Source organism: Miniopterus schreibersii (genome assembly GCF_964146895.1).
Source record: "Miniopterus schreibersii genome assembly, chromosome: 6".
NCBI lineage: Eukaryota > Metazoa > Chordata > Mammalia > Chiroptera > Miniopteridae > Miniopterus > Miniopterus schreibersii.
The window spans coordinates 32,510,941-32,534,495 of NC_138107.1; the positions used below are offsets into that span (position 1 = coordinate 32,510,941).

General features: G+C 41.7%; 1 protein-coding gene and 1 pseudogene across 4 annotated transcripts; both read right to left on the reverse strand.

Moving 5' to 3' along the window:
* Window positions 1–3,427: 3,427 nt before the first annotated feature.
* Window positions 3,428–16,855, reverse strand: CGAS (cyclic GMP-AMP synthase). Of its 3 annotated transcripts, none has more exons than XM_081140816.1 (5): window positions 15,699–16,854; window positions 13,062–13,281; window positions 9,217–9,459; window positions 5,233–5,335; window positions 3,428–4,168 (listed from the first exon to the last, which is right to left on the reverse strand). In XM_081140816.1, exons 1-5 carry the CDS (start codon window positions 16,767–16,769, stop codon window positions 3,817–3,819), a joined length of 1,989 nt encoding a protein of 662 aa, XP_080996942.1. In that variant the 5' UTR covers window positions 16,770–16,854; the 3' UTR covers window positions 3,428–3,816. The 3 variants fall into 3 exon arrangements, with proteins under 3 accessions (XP_080996942.1, XP_080996944.1, XP_080996943.1); XM_081140818.1 differs by lacking the exon at window positions 9,217–9,459 and having other exon boundaries at window positions 3,434–4,168; window positions 15,699–16,100; window positions 16,233–16,855; XM_081140817.1 differs by lacking the exon at window positions 9,217–9,459 and having other exon boundaries at window positions 3,434–4,168.
* A 591-nt stretch (window positions 16,856–17,446) lies between these two features.
* Window positions 17,447–18,430, reverse strand: LOC308558719 (glyceraldehyde-3-phosphate dehydrogenase pseudogene; annotated as a pseudogene). Its single transcript has one exon. The product of its transcript is annotated as a glyceraldehyde-3-phosphate dehydrogenase pseudogene (transcript).
* Between the last annotated feature and the right edge of the window lie 5,125 nt (window positions 18,431–23,555).

Below are 23,555 nucleotides of genomic sequence, written 5' to 3' on the forward strand. Positions count from 1 at the left end.
ATATAATATCCTCCTGTTTTTGTGTGTATGTATATATGTGCATAATAAAAATAATTTTAAGGCATTTACCAGAGAATTAGACATAATTTAACACTAAATAAGTGAACTAGAAGATAAGTCAGAATGCAGCACAGGACAACAAAGACAGAAAATACAAAAGAGGGTTAGGCAATAGAAAATTCAGAAGTTCGAACATACACTTAACTAGAGTCCCAGAGAAGAGAGAGAGATTAGGGCCAGGCCAACATTTGAAGAGATATGGCTGAGAATTTTCCAGAAAATTGATAAAAAAATATCCACACAATCGAGCTCAATGAATCTCATGCAGGATAAAAAGATGTACAGTTATACATGTAATAATGAATTTCAGAATACCAAAGACAGAAATCCTACAATCAGCCAGAGAAGAATTAGGTTAGAAATGCTATCTCCCTGGGTAGTGGAATAGGCAATTTTAACTTTCTTTTTTCACACTTAAATGTAAGCATCTGATTTTGTTACATATTTTTAAATGTAGACATTTTAAAATTTTCTCATTTTTATCAAAAAGTCATATGTGCATGTAGTATACAGAAGCAAATGGTTCTATAAGGCTTATTCTTAAAAAGTAGCTCCCAGGCCTTCTTTTCTTCATTTTTCATGACTAACATGCAACCATTTCATCTTTTAGCTATTTCTAAATTACATGCTTATATGGCATTGTCTCGGTTTTTCAAATTTGATATTTCTACTATTTTTCCACTATAAGAAATTTAACATTTCTACTAATTTTCCACTGTAAGAAACATACCTGTGATGGTCACTCTTAGATTGGTTCCAAAACCCCCAACTCCTGGGGTTCCTCTCTAGATAGGTAGTAAAGAATTTAACCTAATTCAAAGATGGGTCTTGCCTTTGCTGTTGGCTTCTGGGATATAATCACAGAGCCCTTGGAACATGCCACAAAATCTAACAATATGATTTATGGTGGGGCTTTGGGTCATACCACTTAACTTCTTGAGGGCTTGGGAACTGAAGTTAGATCTCTGGGCCACCAACTACTGACCTCCAATGAAGACTCTGGGTACTGAGGCTTAGGTGAGCGTCCCTGGCTGGCAATATTGCATGTGTATTATTTCACATCAATGCCGAGAAGAATGCATCCATGACTCCACAGAAAGGAACAGAAGCCCTGCGTTTGGTGCCCTCCTCGACCCTACCCTATGCCCTTTCTCCCTTGGCTCATTAACCTGTATCTTTATCTTGTAATAAACTCATGGTTACAACCATGAGTTAAAGGTTTCAGCAAGTTCTCTTTCCAGTGAATTTTCAGACCTGGGAGTGACTTGGGGGCATCTCCTGAAGCCGCGACTGTGTCAGAAGTGAGGGGGGTTCTGTGTGGACTGTTTTGGGTAAACTGACACAACATCCTTGGGTGGTTCCCCTGCCCTTTCCTACAGGAGAAACTCCCCACTTGCTTCCGACCAATTTAACATGGTAAAGGCGATGGGATGGAGGACTGAGTATGTAATTCCGGAAAAGAAAGCTGCAGGGCCCCTCCTGCTGGAATCTCTCCCTCCCCAGCTGATTTTGAAGTTAGCAGCCACGTCTGTGTGGGCTGCCAATGTCAGGCGGCTCGGGTGGCAAGAAGCCCAAGGCAGTTTCTAGCAGCTGAGGGCAGCCTCTGGCCAACAGTCAGAAAGAAACGGAAGGCCTCAGTCTTTCCACCGTAAGTACTGAATACTGCCACAAGTGGACCCCTCCCATTCGCTCCGCAGAGACTACGGCCCCAGCTGACGCCTTGATTGGAGCCTCGTGTGACCCTGTGCAGAATCCTGACCCACGGAAACCATGATAATCAGTGAGTTGTTTTAAGTCACCGGGTTTGAGATAGCTTGTTATGCATAATAGGAAATAAATACAATGCAACCCACTCTACCACCGCTATCGCCACACTAGCACTCAGGCTGTTGCCCTATCTTCCCCATAGAATTAATCATAATTTTAATAGCCAAGGTTATGTTACCTTGACTTCATAAATATTTGAATACTGCTGAGCAATATTCTCGAATCTGACTAATTTCTTTTGCACACATTCATTTTTTCCTGAAGTAGGTTGGATTTTTTGTGTGCCTAGTTTTCTACTTATTTATCATTCGTTGTCTCCAAAACTCCCCTCCAAATGTCTAATTTTTCTCTTAGCATGTTCAAACAGAGTAGATTGTTAAACAAGATACATAAAATACACAAACCATAAAAAAGAAGACTGACAAATTCAACTATGTTAAAAATTTAAAATCTTGGCCCTGGCCAGGTAGCTCTGTTGGCTAGAGTGTCATTCTGATACACCAAGGTTGCAGGTTCAATCCCGGGAAGGGCACATACAAGAATCAGCCAATGAATGGGTAAATAAGTGAGCAACAAATGAATGTTTCTCTCTCTCCCTTTCTCTAATAAATCAATTACAAATTTAAAAAAATCAAAACCTTGTTTACTAAAAGAGGTAGTAAAATGGTAGACTATCCACACAGTGGAAGGAGTTTTCATTAAGTGGACAACCAACAAAGCGTAAGTACTGTCGTGCGCTGCTTAACAAGGGCGTGTTCAGAGAAATGCATCATTAGGCAATTTTGTCACTGTGTGGACATGACTGACCGCACTTACAGGAACCTAGGTGGGATAGCCTACTACACAGCGAGGCTATGTGGTATAGCTGTTGCTCCTGGGTTACAAACCTGTACAGCATATTACTGTATTGAATACTGCAGGCAACTGTACACAATGGTATTTGTATATTTAAACATAACTAAACATAGAAAAGGTACAGTAAAAATATAGCATAAAAGATAAAAATGTTTGGAGTGAAGTGTTTTACTTTTCATTGGAGAAGACAAAACAGGGTGTTATTCATGTTATTGTTTTATACGAGTGACAAAAGTACATATACCTTGCCTTGTTTAGAGGCAAATTCATATTTATAAATATTTTGTTTGTTTTTTCCTCCATGAAACATATGCAGTAATCACTTGCCAGGAAGGTGAGTTTTTATTGTTTTTAAGGAGAGACACTCTCCAATTGAAGGTGATTGATATAGGGAACAGTTTGTATTATATATAACCCATATATTTGACTGCAGGTTGCAAAGTTTAAAAAAATGATGGTTGCCCTAACATTTAGGATAGGACACGGTTTCCAAAGATATTTGTCTGTTGAACAAAGCCCACCAGTTTTATGAAGGCAATGGTCATTTCTAATATTGCCTCTTGCCACCTTCCACACATCTTTGCTTGGTGAAAAGTGCTGTTCAATAAGTGCTTGATGAACGAAGGTGATAACTATGTATTTTGCCTTTCTCATTCCAATCTGGTAAAGCTTTTAGATTTAAAATACTCCTTTTGCTTTATATTCCTTGATTAATCTCTTTCCCAAAATAATCAATCATTTTATTAAGACAGAGGGGAACAATTGTTTATTTGTTGTTGTCAATCATTACTGTGAAAATTTCAAACATTCCAATTATTACAGTCACTCTAATTTCTGACTCTTTAAAAATATCACATGATCTCACCTATATGTACAATCTAATGAACAAACTAACTGACAAACAATTAGGTCCAGAGACATGGAAGCATGGAACAGACTGACAGATCCCAGAGGGAAGGGGGTGGGTGGGTGGCGGGAAGGGATTGCCCAAAGGACTTACATGCATCAGTGCAAAACCCAAGGACACAGACAACAGTGTGGTGAAGGCCTGGGGGGGGGGCAAGGGGAAGATGATGGGGACATCTGTAATACCCTCAACAATAAAAACAAATATATATATATAATTTTTTTTCTTCAAAATTCACCAAAAACTGGAAATGCATTGTTTCTTTCATACTCAATTTCTTTTGACAGAAATTCTTTACATGTTCTGTTAGTTTTGTCTCGAGAAAGTAGATTGACTGCAGGAATAAAAAAATGCGGAAGATGCTCTGTCTTGAGGCACTGAAGAAAGTATTCCACAAATCTATCAAAGCAGAGCTCCAGGTCTTTGTACTGCCACTGACTGTCACATGGGTTCTGGGCACATACGTGAAAAAAGGCAGTTTTCACTTGATAAGAACAGAATTTATCCAGTTTCTTTTGGTCTCCAAACTTTTCTTTCAATCGTTCTAAAAGATATTTCATTAGTTTTAAACAATCTTTCCTGTAGAATAAAAAAAAAAACACCCACAAATGTTTATTTGTACTTATTTACAACCTACTTCATTCTGCAAAGAGCTTTAGGCATCTTACAGGAAGATACAATAAACAATGCAGATATTATAATACATATCAAGACATAAAAAATAAAGATATATAAATATAATAACAGTCACTCTATTTTTTCAAATATATGCTTTGACGTCTCAAAGGCATATTTTTCCTCCCTCTTCCCCATTCCTAGCTTAAATATTTTATTCTATCAGGATTAATTCAACTATGAAACTGGCAGATACTTGTATTACTCATCCAATGATTTTGTTAGGCTCCAAATATTTACATTACTCATCCAGTTATTTTGTAGTTGACAAAATTTAATATTTTAAAAAATATTTAGCCTTACCAGCAATTTATTTTTCTTAACACTGGCTTCAAAGCCTGTACGTGAAGGTTTAAAGAACCTCCGGGGCCTACATGTTGGACATTCTTGTCTTGACCTTTTAACTTTTGTGACCCTTATACTGGACAACTTTAGAAACTCAAATGAACAATTGCTTTTCAATCTCATTTGTTATGGTATGTATTCTACCAAGAAAAATAATTACCCATCTTTTACTGTTGTTTCAAATTCAGCCAGTCAAGTCCCTGGCCTTCAATGCAGCCAAACCATCTCAAAGCAAGCAGCAGTATCCAAATGAGTGGTCTTCTGGCACCCTCCCATTATGTGACATTAATATTTATTACCTTGAAGCAACCAGGATACTAAGACACAACCAGCTGTCATGGCTAATGTTTACACCCTCTGTTCTGTTCTACTTTATGCATCCATCTGATCCAGGGTCAGGACTACGGTCCCTGGACTTGCCTTCTGACAACACTCTTTCCTTGGTCCCTTGGATCTGGTTTCCCTGGTTTCAGGCTCACCCTCCAATATTCCACATCAATCTAGCCATGTGCTGCCCCTAGGACTCAACCCAGCAATGATCATCTTTAAGTCTGAGCTATGGAGTCAAGAAAAAAATAAACATTACATGGATAAGCTCCCATTTAACAAAATAAGGAAGTTACCTGCAGCATTTATTTTCTTTTTTTTCACAGCATTTTTTAGAGCCTCCATGATTTTTCAAAATGTACTTTTCAATGTGAGAGAAGGATAGCCGCCATGTGTCTTCTTAATTAGCAAAAGAAAAATAGAAAGAAAAGTAATTTACCCAAAGAGTCTACATATAAGCAACACAATATTTAAGTGATTTCCTTCATTGAGATATCATTCCGAAAAATTTCTGGGGGAGATAGACCCAAGGAAGCAAACAGATAAATGATATAATTACATATTAAAAGAAGTCATTTAACAAACAGTGGACCAAGCAAACAGTGGACCAAGATAGGAAAAACTGGGGGTAGGGGGTGCTTAATATAGTTAGCCATGTAAGATACATTTATCTTCTATATATTGCTCAATTCAGTTTGTTAATATTTTGTTTTTATAATAATTTTAATAAAATGATTCAAAAATGTTTATACCATCCTTACAAGATTTGGTATTCATGTAAAATGAACTAGGGAGCATTTCTATTCCTTGGGAGAATTTATGTAAGAATAGATTTCTCCCCTTCTACCAAAGTTTTACTATGGCTAGCTCCTTTAAGCTCTGATTCTCTTATTATCCAGCTGGTTTTATCCCAGGAGCACATGATTGGTTTATAATTTAAAAATCAATCAATATAATCTGTCACATTAACACAACAGGGGAGAAATATATGCTCATTGCACCAAAAGCAGAACATGCAGGTCATAAAATTTAACATTGACTCAACATTTTGAAAGAAACAACAGCCTCTCAGCAATTTGAATCTGGATGGAAACTCGATCTGATGAAAGAAAGATTTAAAAAAGGACACAGCAACATGATAAAATAAGGTAAAAAGCTGAGGGTTTTCCCTTGAAATCAGTTAGGCAGGATGTTTGCAATCTGTATGTCTGTCCAACATGCACTGGCTATCCTAGCAAGCGTAATGAGGGGCATAGCACTGGAAAGACAGAAGTAGAGCTATCATTACTGATAGATAAGACAACAATGTATGAAGAAAATACAAAAGAAGCTAGGTGACAGGTATGTGTGAGTTCAGTAAGTTCTTCAATCTGCTTTCCTATTGGTTTAAAAATTTTCAGACTAAAAACTTACAATTGTCTATGAGCAAATCTAACAAAAGATATACAAAATTTCTGTGAAGAAAACTCTAAAACTTCACTAAGAAGTATTAGAGGAAATCTAAATAAATGGAGATATGCACCTGTCCATGAATTGGAAGACTCATTATTATAAATACATCAAGTATTACAACATTCATCCATAGTTTCACTGTACTCTGTCAAAATCCGAAAAGATGTTTTTGTAGAATTTAACAAGATATTACAAAAATTTTCATGAAAATGCAAAGGATCAAAAATATCTAAAACACTCATAAAGAAAGACAGAGTGGGAGAACCTGCCCTACCAGATATCAAGACTTATAAAGACACATTATGCATGACAATATAGTACAGTGCAAGGTAGACAACGATTTTAATGGGATGGAACAGGATAAAGAGTGTAGTAATAGCTATACAATAAATAGGCAATCAATACATGGAAAAGGTGGTACTGAGCTAGGTGTGCTCATGGCTACTGTTTAAATCCATTTATGCCATTCTGGAAAAGGCAAAACTATAGAGATGTAAACAGATCAGTGGTTGCCAGAAGTTTGGAATGGGAAGGGTTGAATAAGTGAAGCACATGGCCTTTTTAGGGGAGTGAAACTATTATTAAGGGTACATACGTGATACAATGCATTTGTGAAAACCAGTAGAACTTTATAGCTCAAAGAGTTAACCTTAATAAACGTAAACTCTTAAAAAAAATCATTTAGGAGATCAAGGGATCCCAGAAATAATGCAGACTGTGAAAAGGGACTCTAGCTGCATTACAAATGTATAAAACGACCTTCCTGAAAGGGGTGGGGCAAAAGGTGTTGACCTAAATTACTTTGGAAATGGGGTCTGTAAGGCTAAAGGTTAAAGGAACTGTACTCTAGCTGGTAATGGTTTCCCATGGAGGAAAGGCTTTACAATTTTGAAACAGCTATACATGTACACTAGAACTGAAAATTGAGCAGATCGGTGGCAGATGTGGGAGTCAGGTTTTTCACTGTTGGAATGAGAGGTTACAAATAGCAAGGAGAGAAGGAATGATCCATGTGGTAATGGATTATAATTAGAGGCAGTATAAATTCATGTATAACTTAGCATACAGAACAGGTAGTCCATATAAAAATATTTATCGATATGGGTATGTACTGGGGTTAGTATACATGCATATATTCCCTTGTTTCTCCAGCTGAGAGGGTTGACACCCTCGTAAGAGAGCACACATACACACAGCACCCAGATCGTGGTTTCTAGAACATTCTCCAATAAAAGCATGCAGGGCTCCTTGGAGAAATGGCTGATTCTAGGACTGATGCAGGAGATATACCAGATGAGCATGGAGCACCTTTGAGAGCCAGAAAGTGAGTTAGTGGTCAAAACAAACAAAACCCCCACAATTATAGAACATGTCCAAAGGACACAGGGACCCAACTGAAAGAGCTAAAGGACAAATCTGGAACAAATGAAGCAATAACATTAATAAAGTAGTATTGTATTACAGGCCAAAGTATAAAACAAATGTCCATGGCTCCATGTTGATATAAATGATTAAATAAATTAATTAATGGGGGAGAAGAGACAAATCTCCCATGCAGAAGAATTCCAAAAAATTCTGTGTAAATACTCTGCTCTCAAAGAGGTGGCACAACTCCCCCCTCCTTAAGTGGGAGCTGTGTACAGTGACCTCCTTCCAAACAGTACAGTATGAAAAGGGGGAAAATGTAAATTAACAGTGGAGAAACCTGACAACACTACCCCAGCCAGGTGATCAAGGTCAACATCAGCAGTACTAAGTCAGGTTCATGGCACATATCCTTAATATGATGCAACGAACAGGGCATGTTAGTTCTCTGGTCACCCCCGCCAAAACCCAGGACTCCAGTCTAATCCTAAGAAAAACATCAGGCACATACCGTATGAGGGATATTCTACAAAATACACATAGCAGACATACACACAGCACCCAGATTGTGGTTTCTAGTACATTCTGAAATGGCTGATTTCTCCACTGACTAGTATTCAATTAGATACCTTGACTAGTATTCCTGAAAACTATCAAGATCATCAAGAACAAGGGAAGGCTGAGAAACTGTAACAGTCAAGAAAAGCCTAAGGAGCCTGGTCATGTTCTCAGTGGTTAGAGTGTAGGCCTGTGCACCAAAGGGTTATGGGTTTGATTACTGGACAAGGGCATGTACCTGGGTTGCAGGTTAGATCCCTGGTTGGGTCAGGGTGGGTGCAGGAGGCAACCAATTTTTGTCTCTAACTTTGCTGTTTCTCTGTCTCTCTCTCTCCCCACCCCACTCTCCCTAAAAATCAATAGAAAAAATATCCTCCGATGAGGATTAACAAAAAAAAAAGAAAGAGGAGCCAAAGGAGACAATGATAACAAAATGTAATGTGGAGTCCTAGATGGGATCCTGGAACACGGAAAGGTCATTAGGTAAAAACTAAGGAAATCTGAATAAAGCACTATTTAGAGAGGCTTGGTACCTAGCCCAAGATCACACAGCTAGTAAGAGAAGCCTCAGCCTCCAGGGCCAGAGCAGCCTGGCTCCAAGGCTAGTACTGTCTTTCTTTATTAAAAACAAATTAAAAAGGTAACATTCAAATGTGGACTAGTAGACATTTTAAAGCTGAGTATCTAATGATAAAACCACTACAACTAAGCCCTTTCCAATTCAATCTCTCACCAAACTCCTATCTTGTAGCTTATTTAGCCTGATGACTCTTGAAATGGCAACAGCAGTCGTTGATCTTTTACATATTTTAATGTTATTGCTTCATTTATATGTTTATATATAATGTATATAACATTAACAACTCTTTTATATGTCTTTAAATTAACCTTCACATTCAAGATACCTTGAAAAGCACTTCCTTGCTTTGCGAGCTTGGGTACCAGGTAAAATGGCTGTTGTCTTAGACGTGTCCTAACTTTTCCTGAAAGCCAGTTATCGATGGGCATGCCTCCGCTGGTACTAGCTGGCCAGCTGCTTCGTACTTTCAAAGCCAAGATTATATCCACAGATATTTCTTGAGGTTTTTTAATAAGAAGTGTTACAGCAGGACACCCTTTCTTCTTCTTAACCACAATGACATCTGTATCTGTTTCAACATATAACAGGAAAAAAAGGGTTTATCAACCTAATTTTCTTGAAAATATAGGAAAAATAATATAACTAGAATTGGAGATCTAGAGAGTGTTAAGGTGGAAATTAGTTCTAAAGCAGAAACTGACGTGACAACACAAAGTGTTTTACTCATTTAACCAATATTCACTGGTACCTATCATGGCGGGGAGGCACTGCCAGGAACCTGTCTGGCACAGAGGATGAGGAGCTGCTTTGAGGAAATTTCCATTTAAGTTGATGAATGGCAGTTTGGAGAGAAGCCTGCAAAAGAGGCCAGATCAGGGGAAGGGAGGAGCAAAGTGATGAGGGAGAAGAAAAAAAAAAGGCCACAGCAATAGCCCAACCCAAGAGCATGGCTGCCTGTGGTAGCAAGGAGGCAGTGAGCATCAAGACACAGGAGCAACCCACATTCACTGCAGTGTTGCTCACAATAGTCAATATACGGAACCAACCTGAGTCCACTGACGGACGGGTGGATAAAGAAATTGTGGTATGTGCAGGCACACTCGGATATTTGGGCTCGGTTCCCAACCACTGCCATAAAGTGAATATTGCAATAAAGCAGGTCACACAAATTTTCTGGTTTCCCAGTGCATAAAAAAGTTATTTTTACACTATACTGTAGTCTATTAAATGCCCACTTGCATTATGTCTGAAAAACAATGTACATGCATCAATTAAAAATACTTTATTGCTAAAAACTGCTAAAATGTTATCTGAGCATGTTGGAAAAATAGCACCAACAGACTTGCTGGACACAAGACTGCTACAAACCTTCAATTTGTGAAAAACACATTATCTGTGAAGTGAAATAAACTGAAGCACAATAAAATCAGGTATGCCTGTACATACAATGGAATATCATTCAGTCTTAACAAAGAAAGAGATCCTGCCATTTGTGACAACATGGATGAACCTGGAGAAAATAAGCCAGACACAGGCAAATGTTGCATGACCTCACTTACATGTGAAACCTAAAAATACACAGGAGCAAAGGGTAGCATGGTGGTTACCAGAGGTGGGGAGGTGGGGGGGCGGGGAAATGGGAGATGTTGGTCAAAGGGAACAAAGTTGCAGTTAGGGAGGGAGAGTCTAGAGATCTAATGTACAGCATGATGACTCTCATTAATACTATCACACTGAGTACTGGAAACAGTACAGTATTAAATACTGTGCTAAGAGAGCAGGTTTCAGGTACTCTCCTCATACACACACAAAGGTTACTATGCTAATTAGCTTGACTGTGGAAACCATTTCACTATGTACATGCTTATCAAAACATCTTAAACATACACAATTTAAATTTTTTTAAAAGACACAGGTAGCAGAAGTGAGAGCCACTGAAGAGGTTAAAATTCACAGAACTAGTAGATGGCCTGAACCTGCAGGATGAGGAAGGAGGTGGGAGCACTGGAAGCCATCCCAGGAGTGTAGCCTGGGAAATGATTCTTGTTGGTTCCATTCTTCTGCGTAGACTCTATACTACAGAGTAAGCAAGAGGAAGCGCAGTTGAGCTGAGATGAACATCATTTTAGACACACTGAGCTCTAGGTGCCTGTGGACACCCAAGTGGAGATGGCCACTGGGCAAGTAGCTATGGTGGTCAGAAATTCAGGAAAGACTTCCAGAGGAGAGATACTGGCTTTGGGATTTAGGGGTGCACAAGCAGCAGTTGAAGACTACTCCCAGATAAGACTTCTGGGAGGGACCCCAGTGAGAAAGAACACAGAACACCAAGGAGAAAATCCTAGAGAACATTCCCATGTTCTTATCATTAAATCTGCAACACCCCCCCTCCCCCATTATACCCTTCCTCCTCCTGTTACCACCGAGGAAGGGCCCATTCACCTAACTAAGGCCACCCCTGCACATGGCCTCTGGATCCTCACTTTCTCATGCACCTTGCTCCTTTGTTCCCTCTCCTGCATCAATGGGCTCCCCCTCCTTGCTGGACCATTCCTACCCCACACAGAAGGTTCCAGTGTCCTCATTCTAAAACAGCCTATCTTTCGACCCTAAATCAGCCTCTTCCCCATACTTATCCACCTTTCTACTTCCTTTGCAGCCAAAACTTTCTACAGTTGCCTACACATGCTGTCTCGACTGCATCCCTGCACTTTTTCTTTTGTGTGCTCATCACCCTCCTGAAACTGCTAAGTCAAAGTTACCAACAATCCCCACAAAATCAAAGACCAAACGCAATGGTTTCTCGGTGTCAGCAGCATTCTATACACTGACCACTGCTCTTGTAAAACACTCAGCCTCCTTTTGCTCTGTCTCTTCTCCCCAACTTCTAATGGGATCTTCTTACCACTCTACTTAACATTACAATTTCCCCTCATCCTATGCCCCACACTCCTGATGCCTCTTACTTTGCTACACTTTTTCACCATAAAACTATTTACTAGTATCAAAGATAACTATTTTCCATTTGTTATTAATTGCATATCTGCCCTTACATAATTATATGGTACAGAAGGGTGAGGGTCTTCCTCTATTTGTTCATTAACGCCTCAAACATCCAGACCATCTGTCATATTAGATAACCAATGAATATTGATTAAATTAATGGATAAATTAATCTCCACTCTCTGCCTAAGGGACCAGTTATATGCTGCCATGCAGCCCAAATGTATGCTCTGAACTCCAAACACATATCCAGCTCCATACTTGACACATTCACTTGAACACAACACAGGAATCTCTAACTGAACATATCCGAAGCCAAAGGCTTCATTCATTCCCCAAAATGTGTTCCTCCTCTTCCTAAATGGCACAATCAGTCTACACATGTGCTCCTTCTAGAAACCCGGGAGCCTTCTTCAACGCCATCCTCTCTCTCACCCCTACACTTGATCCAGAAGTGAGCACAGCTTGGGAGAGTCTGCTGCCCTCCATCCTAGCACCCCAACTCACCCCCATCTTTCCATCTCAACTACTAAAGTATTTTCCTTTCTAACCTCCTTATTTGCCTTCTTATAATATCTTCTCCATAGAGGCCAGAGTAAACTTTTAAAAATACAAAGCCAATCATTTTTTGTCATTACCACCTGGCTTCTCAATGTACATAAAATAAAATCTGAACCTCTTTCTAGGATCTACACGTCTGTGAAGAATCTGGCTCCTGGCCACCTTATCAACTACATTTCACTCTTCCCCTTGGTCACATTTTAGTTCCTTGAGCTTGCCTAGCTCTTTTCTGCTTCAGGGCCTTGCCCCAGCACTCCAGTTGATACCGCTTCTCCCAGTTCATTCCCTTCACAGCATTCACTACAATTTGTGTTCACAGGATGCAAGCTTCAAGAGGGGATCCCATGATTTTATTCAACCACATCCACCCAGTGCCACAGGCAGGAGTTCAGTGAATATTCAATGGAGACCAAAATAGAGCCAATCAACGTTTTAAAAGAATATCAAGAAAATGTAGTAGAATAATATCAAGAGCAAAGAATTGTTTTGAGGAGGCAGTAGTCAACAGTGTGCTGCAGGGGGGTCAAGAAAGACCAGGAGAGGAGTGTACATTGGCAATTAGTAGGTATGATGAGAACTTCAAGAATCAAAAGTGGAAAGTCTTACCATCAATTTTTTTTATTTCTTCCTGAATGAGTTTCCTAAACTTGGCCAGCATCTTAGAAGCTGATAATACTTCCCCTTCTACAAACTCATTCAGAGGATTTCCTCTGGGATTTCTTTTGAACTTCACAAAGTAATGAGAACCACTGTTGCAATATTCTTCTAGCTTAATTCTGGGGGCTTCCAGTTCAAACATAACATCAAATTCATTAGGTGCAGAAACCTAAGAAAAAGTAAAAACAGCAGTGAAGTGTTTGATTGTGAATATTTTCCAAGCAACTGCAATTTTTTTCTTAAAATTTCCACTTAAAACCCTACTTTTAAAAGCAAGACTCCTAATATTTACACCTCTGGGAGTGAGAGTAGTGGAGCTGGGAGAGTATTATTGGTTTTAGTTTGTAGGTTCTATACTCATTTTTTTAAACCATAAGTAGGTGTGAATTCCATAATTTAAAACAATTTTATTTATTCATTTTAAAAATGAATTATTAGTATTTTTTAAAAGATAGAGAGATGAAGGGAGAGGAAGAGAGAGAAACATGGATGTGAGAGTGAAACATCAATTAGCTGCCTCCTGCACACTGTCTACCAGGGATCAATCCAGTCCGCATCCTGGGCATATGGCCTGACCCGGAATGGAACCAGCAATCTTTGGGTGCACAGGACGATGCCCAAACAACCGAGCCACACTGGCCAGAGCTTAAAACAATGTTAAATGATATCATGTAAGCTTTTAAAGCCTTTACCAGTTTTATTCTGAGTTTAAAGCTTAATAAAATTGAAGACCTTGAAGGCTCTATCTTTTATGTCACAAGATACACACTGCAGCCTCCCTCCTGTCACAATGCTCTCAAAAATGTGTATATTGACCTACTGGCTAGTTGAGCAAAGGCTATCTCATATCTATTGGTCACCCAAGTGAGTGTGAGCTCCAAGTCATGTACAGTATTCCTGTCTTAGAAGCACCTGTAGAAGCTTCAAAGAACCTTTCCCATTCTCACAACAATAAAAATTAAAGCAATTATAATTAGTGCTTGTTTTTACTGTATTAAAAATGTCACAAGTCTTTCATTAGTTAGGATATGCTTCAAGTACAGCTATTGGACTTCACTGTTCAACACAGTAGCTAGTAGGCATTTGTCTACTAACCACATGAAATGTGGCCAGTACAAATTGAGATGTACTGGGCTGTGTACTTAACTGTCCTCCCAAAATCCAGATATTGCAGCCCTAACAACCCCCCCCCCCCATGTGTCTGTACTTGGAGAGAGAACTTGTAAGAGGTCATTATGGTTACATGAGATCGTGAGGGTGGGGTTCTAAGCTGTTAGGATTGGTGACTTTATAGGAAGAGGCAGAGAGAAAGATTGCATTTTCTCTGGGCACAGACACCAAAGAACACAGTGAGGACACAGGCATCAGTGGATAGATCTTCCAGACAGAAAATCAGTAAGAAAATAGCAGCCTTACATGACCATTAGAACAGATGGATATAATTGATATCTTCAGAGCATTTCATCCCAAAGCAGCAGAATTAATACCTATCCTTCTCTATTCCAAAAAATTCAAGAGGAGGGAAGACTCCCAAGCTCATTTTGTGAGGTAACCATTATCCTCATTCCCAACACAAAGACTTTACACACACAAAAACTATAGGCCAATATCCCTGATGAACATAGATGCAAAAATCTTCAACAAAATTCAGCAATTTATACTGGAATGATGGCTTTAATGACAACCACCCACAAACAAATGGAGCTGTGGAATATACACTTAAAAACAGTTACATCTGAGGTGTATTTAGGAAGTATGCCTTTAGTACCTGTAGGAGATTTTCTCTTAAATTTTGTTTAACATCACTCACTGTGAGCTTCTCATAATATCTGAATAAGAAATTGAAAGAAAGAGTGAGTCTGCAGGGGCTGGAGGAAGAGACTGAAAATATTTTTCCTGAGCTAGCCCATTGGCTCAGCGGTGAGACCATAGGCCTGTGGAATGAAGGGTCCCAGGTTTCATTCCGCCCAGGACACTGTACCTGGGTTGGAGCCTCCATACCACTGGTCAGGGTGCCTGCAGGAGGCAACCAATCAATGTGTCTCTCTCACATTGATGTTTCTCTCTCTCTGCCTTCCACTCTCTCTGTAAAGCAATGGAAAAATATCCTCAGATGAAGATAATATATATACACACACACATATATATATTTTTTTCCTTTGGAGTACAGATGTTCTCATAGGCAAAAGTTTCTTCCATATCTTAATTTTGTGGATTTTTTTTGCAGATCACTCATAATCATTCAAGTCATAATCTGATCAGAAACCACCAAGTATAACACTGTTGGAGAAACACAATACAGGCCTGTTTGCATGACTGAATCTATACATTTGAATTCCCCCAATGGCTGTGTCTTGCCAGTGGCTAGCAATCAGTATAGGTTGGCTGGATGTCGTGATGAATAAAAGAAAGAACAACTCCTCATCGCTTTAATTTAGAACTAAAGAACTAGTCTGAGTTTCTTCCGAAGGAAAGTGAGGAACCATAGGAGGTGGGGAATATTGAGGAGGCTGGGAGAGGGGCAAGGAAGCCCGGCCAGCCGCCTGGAGCACAGAAAGGCAGGAGGCCACGCGATCCGCAGCTCACCTTCACTTGCTCATAGTAGCTCCCCGCGTGTAGCAGCGCGACACCTCTGAACTCGGACTTCCAGCTCTGCATACTTCGTTGCAGGTGGTCGACGATCCTGTTTACAACCTCCGCCGCCACTGAGATTTCCCGGCGGCGTAGCCTCAACTTCTCCAGAACCGCCCGGGGCTTCCAGGCGCCAGGCGCCGCCTCCCTCTGGTGGACACTAGAGGCTGGGACCAGCGAATCGTGGACGGGAACCTCCGTGGGCCTGGACCGAGGTCTCCGCTCCAGAGTGGAGTGCGTGCCCCCCTCAGGACAAGATACAGCTCTGGGAAGTGGCCGCTCGGAGGCTGCGGGAGGCTCCTGCCCCTGGGACAGAACCGCCAGTCCTTCCAAGACTTCCTCAGCGCCGGGAGCCGCCTTCTTGGGGCGTGCGCCCCCACGGCGGCTAGATCCAGCCCTGGGAAGGGGCGGCTCTGGGGCCGTGGGAGGATTCGGCCCCTCAGGTGGACTCACCTGTGCATCCAAGTTGCCCTCAGCACTCACGGGCGCCTTCTTGGGGCGTGCGCCCCCACGGCGGCTAGATCCAGCCCTGGGAAGGGGCGGCTCTGGGGCCGTGGGAGGATTCGGCCCCTCAGGTGGACTCGCCTGTGCATCCAAGTTGCCCTCAGCACTCACGGGCGCCTTCTTGGGGCGTGCGCCCGGGTTCCGACGAGATCCAGCCCTGGGAAGGGGGGGCTCCGGGGCGGCGGGAAGCTCTGGCCCGGCGGGCAGATCCGCCGGCCTGTCCACCTCGGCTACAGCGCTCAGAAGCGCCTTCTCGGTGGGCGCACTCCGCGCGCGTTCCTGAGGTCTCTCCTGAGGTTCCAGGTTGCTCTTTTGCTGTGATCCCGACGCCCTGGTGGGGCCGCAATTCTGCTGGTTGGGCCGGGAAACTTCAGGGACAACCAAACACTCGCTGGGCTTCCTCCGGGTGGGCTTCGGCGAGGTCTTCGTCCGGGCGCTCTTCGAACTTTGCGCCGAAACCTTGGGGGTGGCGACCCCCGCCCTCGAAGTTGTCCGCGTCTCTTTTTTGCGCAGAGGATCCATAGCTCGCACTCTCTGCCACCTGAAAGCTGACTCGGCTTCGCGAAACAGCGGCGGATATAGGAACCAGCAGTCGCGACTGGCGGCTGGAAATGAAACTTAGAACTTGAAGACTGGCGGGAACGCAGTGACGCGGGAAATGTGCACCCACGCTGGGAGGTCACTCTGGGAGCCACGCCCCGGACGCGCTAGGGAGGACCTCCCACGGTCCTGGAAAGATGCTAATGCTCTGCCACTGCGGTGCCATCGATGCCACTAGCTTGGCAATCACTCAAAGCCTAACCCAAGAGAAGCAGGAAACTCTCTCAGCAGTATTCACAGCCAGACACATTTGCTGGCATGCCACCTAAAGAATTTTGGAAAACTTCAGGCTTTCTTGTCCACTGAAGTTGACAAACTTTTTCAATGTAAGTATTTTTTAATTAATGGGAAATAGAAAATGTTCACCTTTTACAAGACTGAAAGATTGACTGTAATTGGAATGAATATTTATTTTAATTTGACTTTTTTTTTTTTTTTTGCTGGGTATAGTGAACTTTATCGATGGTGCATGACAAGGTAAGGCTCCCTAAGCCTCTCCAATTCTTCAGGGGCCTGAGATGGAAAACTGTGGAGGTGAGGAGATTCTCAGTGTGTTGGAGGATCTATTTGGTGTAAGCAGCTGAGGGCCTCTCTTCCTCTCATTGGGGCTGGTGGTCAAGGGGCTTCTTACTCCTTGGAGGCCTGTGGATCATAAAGTCCACCACCCTGTTGCTGTAGCCAAATTCAGTGTCACACCAGGAAATGAGCCTGACACAGTGATCATTGAGGGTGATGCCAGCCTCAGCATCAAAGGTGGAGGAGTGAGTGTCACTGTTAAAGCCACAGGAGACAAGCTGGTCCTCAGTATAACCTAGGATGCCCTTAAGGGGGGCCCTCTGAAGCCTGTTTCATTTCATTCTTGATGTCATCGTATTTGGAAGCTTTCTCCAGGTGGCATATCAGATCCATAACCTACATATTGGGGGTGGGGACATGGAAGGCCATGCCAGTGAGCTTCCCATTCAGCTCATGGATGACCTTGCCCACAGCCTTGGCAGTGCCAGTAGAAGTAGGGGTGATGTTCTGGGCAGCCCCTCTGCCATCACACCACAGCTTCCCAAGGGGCCATCCATGGCTTCTGGGTGTGGCAGTGGTGACATGGATTGTGGTCATGAGTCCCTCCACAATGCCTCAGTTGTCATGGATGACAATGCCTAGGGGGGCCAAGCAGTTGGTGGTGCAGTAGGGACTGCTGACAATCTTGAGGGAATTGTCATACTTGTCATGGGTCACAGCCATCACAAACATGGGGACATCCACAGAAGGGGCAGAGATGATGGCCCTCTTTGCTCCATCCTTCAAGTGAGCCCCAGCTTTCTCCAGGGTAGTAAAGACACCAGTGGACTCCACAACATATTCAGCAGCAGCAGCAGCACCCCTTTTGATGTTGGCAGGATCTCACTCCTGGAAGATGGACATGGATGACAAGCATCCAGTTCTCAGGTTGACTGTGCCTTTGAACCTCCATGAGTAGAATCATACTGGAACATGTAGACCATGTAGTGAAGGGCCATTGATGGCAATAGTATCCACTTTGCCAGAGTTAAAAGCAGCCCTGGTGACCAGGTGCCCAATACTCCAAATCCATTCATGCCTTCACTATCGTGTGTCAGGACTGGGGCTGGCACTGCGCAGGAAGACCCGGCTGTCTGATGAACAGGAGGAGCAGAGAATCTACTTGACTTTTTAAAAGCACACACAATCTTAAAGAAACGGTGTGAAGTTCTTATTAGTGAGTTTTATCCATTGGTTCTCAAAAGCCCATCAAAAAAATATACATTTTAAGTAATCCATGCTGCTTTAGCTGTTCAGGTTCCAGAGTATCTCAATACAGGCTTTCAAAAATCTACTTCTAAAGCCAAGTCCTGTATAGAAATACAAATGAGACAGGAACCCCTTGCGTTTAGAATGCCTTGATTACTTTTTTAAACTGTACTAACCATTTTTGAGTGTAGAGTTCAGTGACATTAAATTCATTAACACTGTTATGCAACCATCACCACCATTCATCTCCAGAACTCTTCATCTTGGAAAATTGAAACTCTGTACCCATTAAACAATAATACCTCATCCCCCGCCCCAACCCTGGCAGCCACCCTTCTACTTTCTGTCTCTATGACTTTGACTGCTCTAGGTACCTCGTGGAAGTGGAATCACAGTCTTTGTTGTTTTGTGACTGGCTTATTTCACTTAAGATAATGTCCTTAAGGTTTATCCACATTGTTGCATGTGTCAGCCTTCCTTTTTAAGGCTGAATAATTCCCTTCTATGTATGGACCACATCTTATTTACCCATTCCTCTGTCAATGGATTTTTTTAAAGGTTTCCCTGAATCTAGTACTTTGATATATCCTTCTCTCTCTGTTTTTAAAAAATATATCATTATTGATTTCAGAGAGAGGAAGGGAGAGGGAGAGAGAGTTGAAACATCAATGATGGGAGAGGTGTCATCGATGGGCTGCCTCCTGCATACCCTGGACTGGGGATGAAGCCCACAACCCCGGCATGTGCCCTGAGGGGGAATCGAACTTCGATCTCCTGGATCCTAGGTGGATGCTCAACCGCTGAGCCACGCCCGGCCGGGCGATATGTCCTTCTCTTTCTACAAAGAGTTTTTCTTATACCCCAGGGCAGTGGACTCTAATTTGAAATGTGATGTGAGAGATGTATATAATTTTCCTTTGTAAAATGGAAGAACTTTTGTGTAGTTAGGCTTGTTTGCAAGCCGACCAGTTTCAGGGAAGAGTAACCTGGAAGGTGGAATTTGGAAATCCATTTCCTTAAAACTGCCATTGTGTACTTGGGCAGTCCTCTAGGATGCCCTGGGGCATGCCTACCTCATGCTGAAGACCCCTGCTCTATGGTTCTATTTTTCTCCTTTAAGGGCTCCAGTTGCTTGTCAAGGAATCCAGTAAATGACTCTCAGATAGCTTAATGCTGTCTTCCAGCCACTTCCAAAGTCTTCAAAAGTCCACTGGTGTTTGCTTAACCAAAAACATGCAAGCAGCAATCCACCAGGCCAGAATTAAATACGTCTGCTGCTGACCTGTCAAAGAAGGAAAGCTTGTTCCTTGCTCAGTCTTGCTGCCACAACCAGTGTCCAGATCACGGAAGGAATGATTTTTTAATTAAGTCTGGATATGAATCTTGGATGCTATCTGGAAGAAAAACACACACAAAAGATTCATTTGTGGGTATGTACTTTCACGAGTTGATTTTACGTCTTTTATGTTTCACGTTTGCCTCAGTAATTCACTTAGTCACTCAACAAATACTTGAGTGTCTGCTATTCTAGGTTCTCGGGATCCTTGCCCTCCTGGAACTTACATTTTGGCATAGAAACAGACAATAAACATATAATAGAGGATGATAAGCTGTATCGAAAAGGGGAAAAAAATCAGTCCCTGGCTGGGTGGTTCAGTTGGTTACAGCGCTGTCCCGATACTTCAAAGTTTCATGTTCCATCCCCAGTCAGGGCACATACAAGAATCAACCAATGTATGCATAAATAAGTGGAACAACAAATCTCCTTCTCTCTCCCAGTCCCTTTCTCCCCACCTTCTCTGTAAAATAAAATAAAACAATTTTTTTTTTTATAGAAAAAGGAAAAAATAGTGCAAGAGGGATCAGGAATGGTACAATACTAAAATACTGGAAGAGTGATATCTGAGCAAACAAAGATTTAAAGGTGGGGATACCCAGGGGAAGAGTTTTCCAGGCAGAAGGAAAAGTTAATGCAAAGGACTTAAGGAGGGACTATGCCTAGTTGTTCAAACAACTGTAACTGGAGCTTGTGAAGTATGAGAAATATCAGTTATCAGCTCATTGCCTCTCAGCTGCATATACATCCTTCAATATATGCTTTCTGATAAGCTACAGAATTCTTTTAGGCATTTCTCTTTTGAAGTGCCCACTATGTTCAGCTTTCTCAGTAGAGGTTGCTGAAGGAACATTGCAGGAGGAAGAAGTTTCCTGTGATTTCCAGCATAGGGGAGGGAGTGGAGGGGATTGAGTAGGGAAAAAGTCGGGCCTTGTGGGTATGAGAAAATCTGATAGAGCCTATCCCAGGCACAGGCCTAGAAAGTGATCCTTCTGTTATCCTGCAACCTTGGCCTGGCCATAACCTGTCTACAGCTTAACTAGATGGGGAAACCAAGATTGCTACCTGCCCTGCATATAGCTGCTTGTGGGCTGATCAACACACCAGGCAATTGATTTTTCTGCAAGCCCTGTGTGCCGCCCACCTGTGGCCCAGGAAGTCCACACAGAGCTGTTGCTCCCTTTGCAAGCTACCTTGTGTAGCCCATGCTTTCTGAAAGCTTTTTGCACTTGAGGTCTGAGCCCCTTCCAAGTTTATTCTTCCTTGGGTACTCTCCCTCAGCTCTAGAGTGCTATGTAGAGATTCTTTATATCCTATAGCTATTCTTTTATTATAATTAATTATTCTTACATTATGTATCTCCTGTGTAATCTACTGTGTGGCTTTTCTCTCCTGATTGGATCCAGACTGCTACAGAACTGGTGTTAGGAGTAGACCCAGGAGATAAACCCCTAAAGATGGGATGGGGGGATGGGTTTGAATGTGCCCTTGAACTTGAGGGCAGTAATCAAGGAGGAGAAACCATTCAAATAGATTGAGAAGGGGGAAAAAAATAGATTGAGAAGGAGTGACCAGAAAAATAGGAGAAAAAACAGAATATCTTGTCTTGGAAGCCAAAGTGTATCAAGAAATGACTGTAAAAGAAAAAAAAGCATTAACATAAAATCTCTTCTTGCCTATGTGTAACTGTTCCTAAAGTTTGTGAGGAGATGGGGATACAGAGCAAGGGAAGAAGGAAAAGTATTGCAGGCTGAGGGAACAGAAAATGCAAAAAGAAAGAAAGTAAGAAAGGTATATGGAGACCATATAATAAGGACTCTTCAATAACTTTTCTGTCCTTTTATGATGAATTACTTCAAGTCCATTATAACTCCTTTAAGAAGCAAGCATTCCCTGTCATCTGCCATGGACAGGATTACTCCCTCTCTGCAACCTGTAATCACAGCTCACTGTGGCTTTATTATAACATTTAATGCATTTCCTTATAATTGTATGTGTGCCAGTTACTAGTCTGCAAACTCTTGGAGGATAAGGAATGAAATTGTTTCTGTAAGTCCAACCTTTCTTCAAAACCGTAATAAAATTGACCAATTTATAACTGCCCTCCTTTTCCTTCATGAAACGATGCCTCTCAATAGCAGAGATTTGATTTTCTACTTTTCTCATTACTCAACAGCTAGTAGACTTGAAATTAACTAGAGAGTAGAAGGAAAAGAATTTCATTAACAAGTAAGTTACCTGTTTTTTTAAAATATTATTTGTAAGGCCCAAATATTTTCTGGTGACATGTTTTTTATTCTTTTTTCCTAATTCTCTTTTCTATAATCATGGTAGTAAAAAAGGCTTTTACAGTCCAGGGACCTTAACACTGGGTTTCTAGGTGTTATGTAATTTTGGCAGACCATGTCTTAAGTTGACCGGTCACAAGTATACTTGTGTTTCTGTGTCCAAATGTTGTTGACTGGTCACAAGATAACTCATATCTGCACTTACATTAATTTAAATAATTTTAAGGTCTGAAAGCAATTTAGAGTTTTAAGAGAACGGAAAAATAGCCTGCTGCACGGGTGAGTTCTGGCTTGAAATAGCTGGTCAGAGAGGTTAACACAGATAGATAAATCAGTCCAACTTAAGATCAATGAGGATTCCCTTAACTCATAAAATGTGTTATGAGTGCAGTAAAGGGTTAACTCAGCAGACGTAGGGTGTTCACGCTCTGCACATTCCAAAGAAAGGACTGGTCCCTGATAGACTCCTGAAAGATAACTTCTAAGTCCTTGGAAAATCCTGGCTGATAAAAGTGTCTTTGTATAGCTCTGGGCAGGTAGTTCAGTTGGTTAGAGCATTGTTCTAATACGCTAAAGTTGTGGGTTCAATCCCTGGTCGGGGCACATACAAGAATCAACCAATGAATGCATAAATACGTAGAACAACAAGTCGATGTTTCTCTCTCTCTCCTTCTCAATATATAAAAAAATTTTTTTAATGTCTTTATATATACCTGGGGCTTTGGGCAATGCCAGGTAGTTTACACTAACAGTGTGATTTAGGATGGGTCCCTGGTCTATGCTGGAGGGACTGAAGACTAAGTAACTAGGTCAGTCATGCAGGCACAGAGTCATAATACTCCCAGTAAAAGCCCTGGCCTCCCAGGTGTGGGTCAGATTCCCTGGTTGGCAATACTTTGTATTGTCACACATTATTGCTAAGAAAACTAAGCACTGTCCATATGACTCCAGAGGGAGATACAACTGGAAGCTTATGCCTGGTCTCTCCTGGACACTGCCCTGTGTGCCTTTTGCCTTTGCTGAATTTAATCTGCATCCTTTCACTGTAATAAACCATAACCATGAATATAACAGCTTTTCTAAGTTCTGTGAGTCCTTCTAACTTATCACTAAACCTGAGGATGGGCAGCCCCTGCCTCCACAGCCATAAACACTGCCTCAGCCAAGGCAACAAAATGCCCAAGATCCTCTAACTCAGTACACCTCTAAGCACAATCTCCAGGATTCCCAAAAGCCTGGTCCCCAGTTGGGCTCACTGGGGACCCTTCAAGCTGGAAGGAAATCTAACTATTTTAACAGTAAATGTCAAGATGGGCCTGT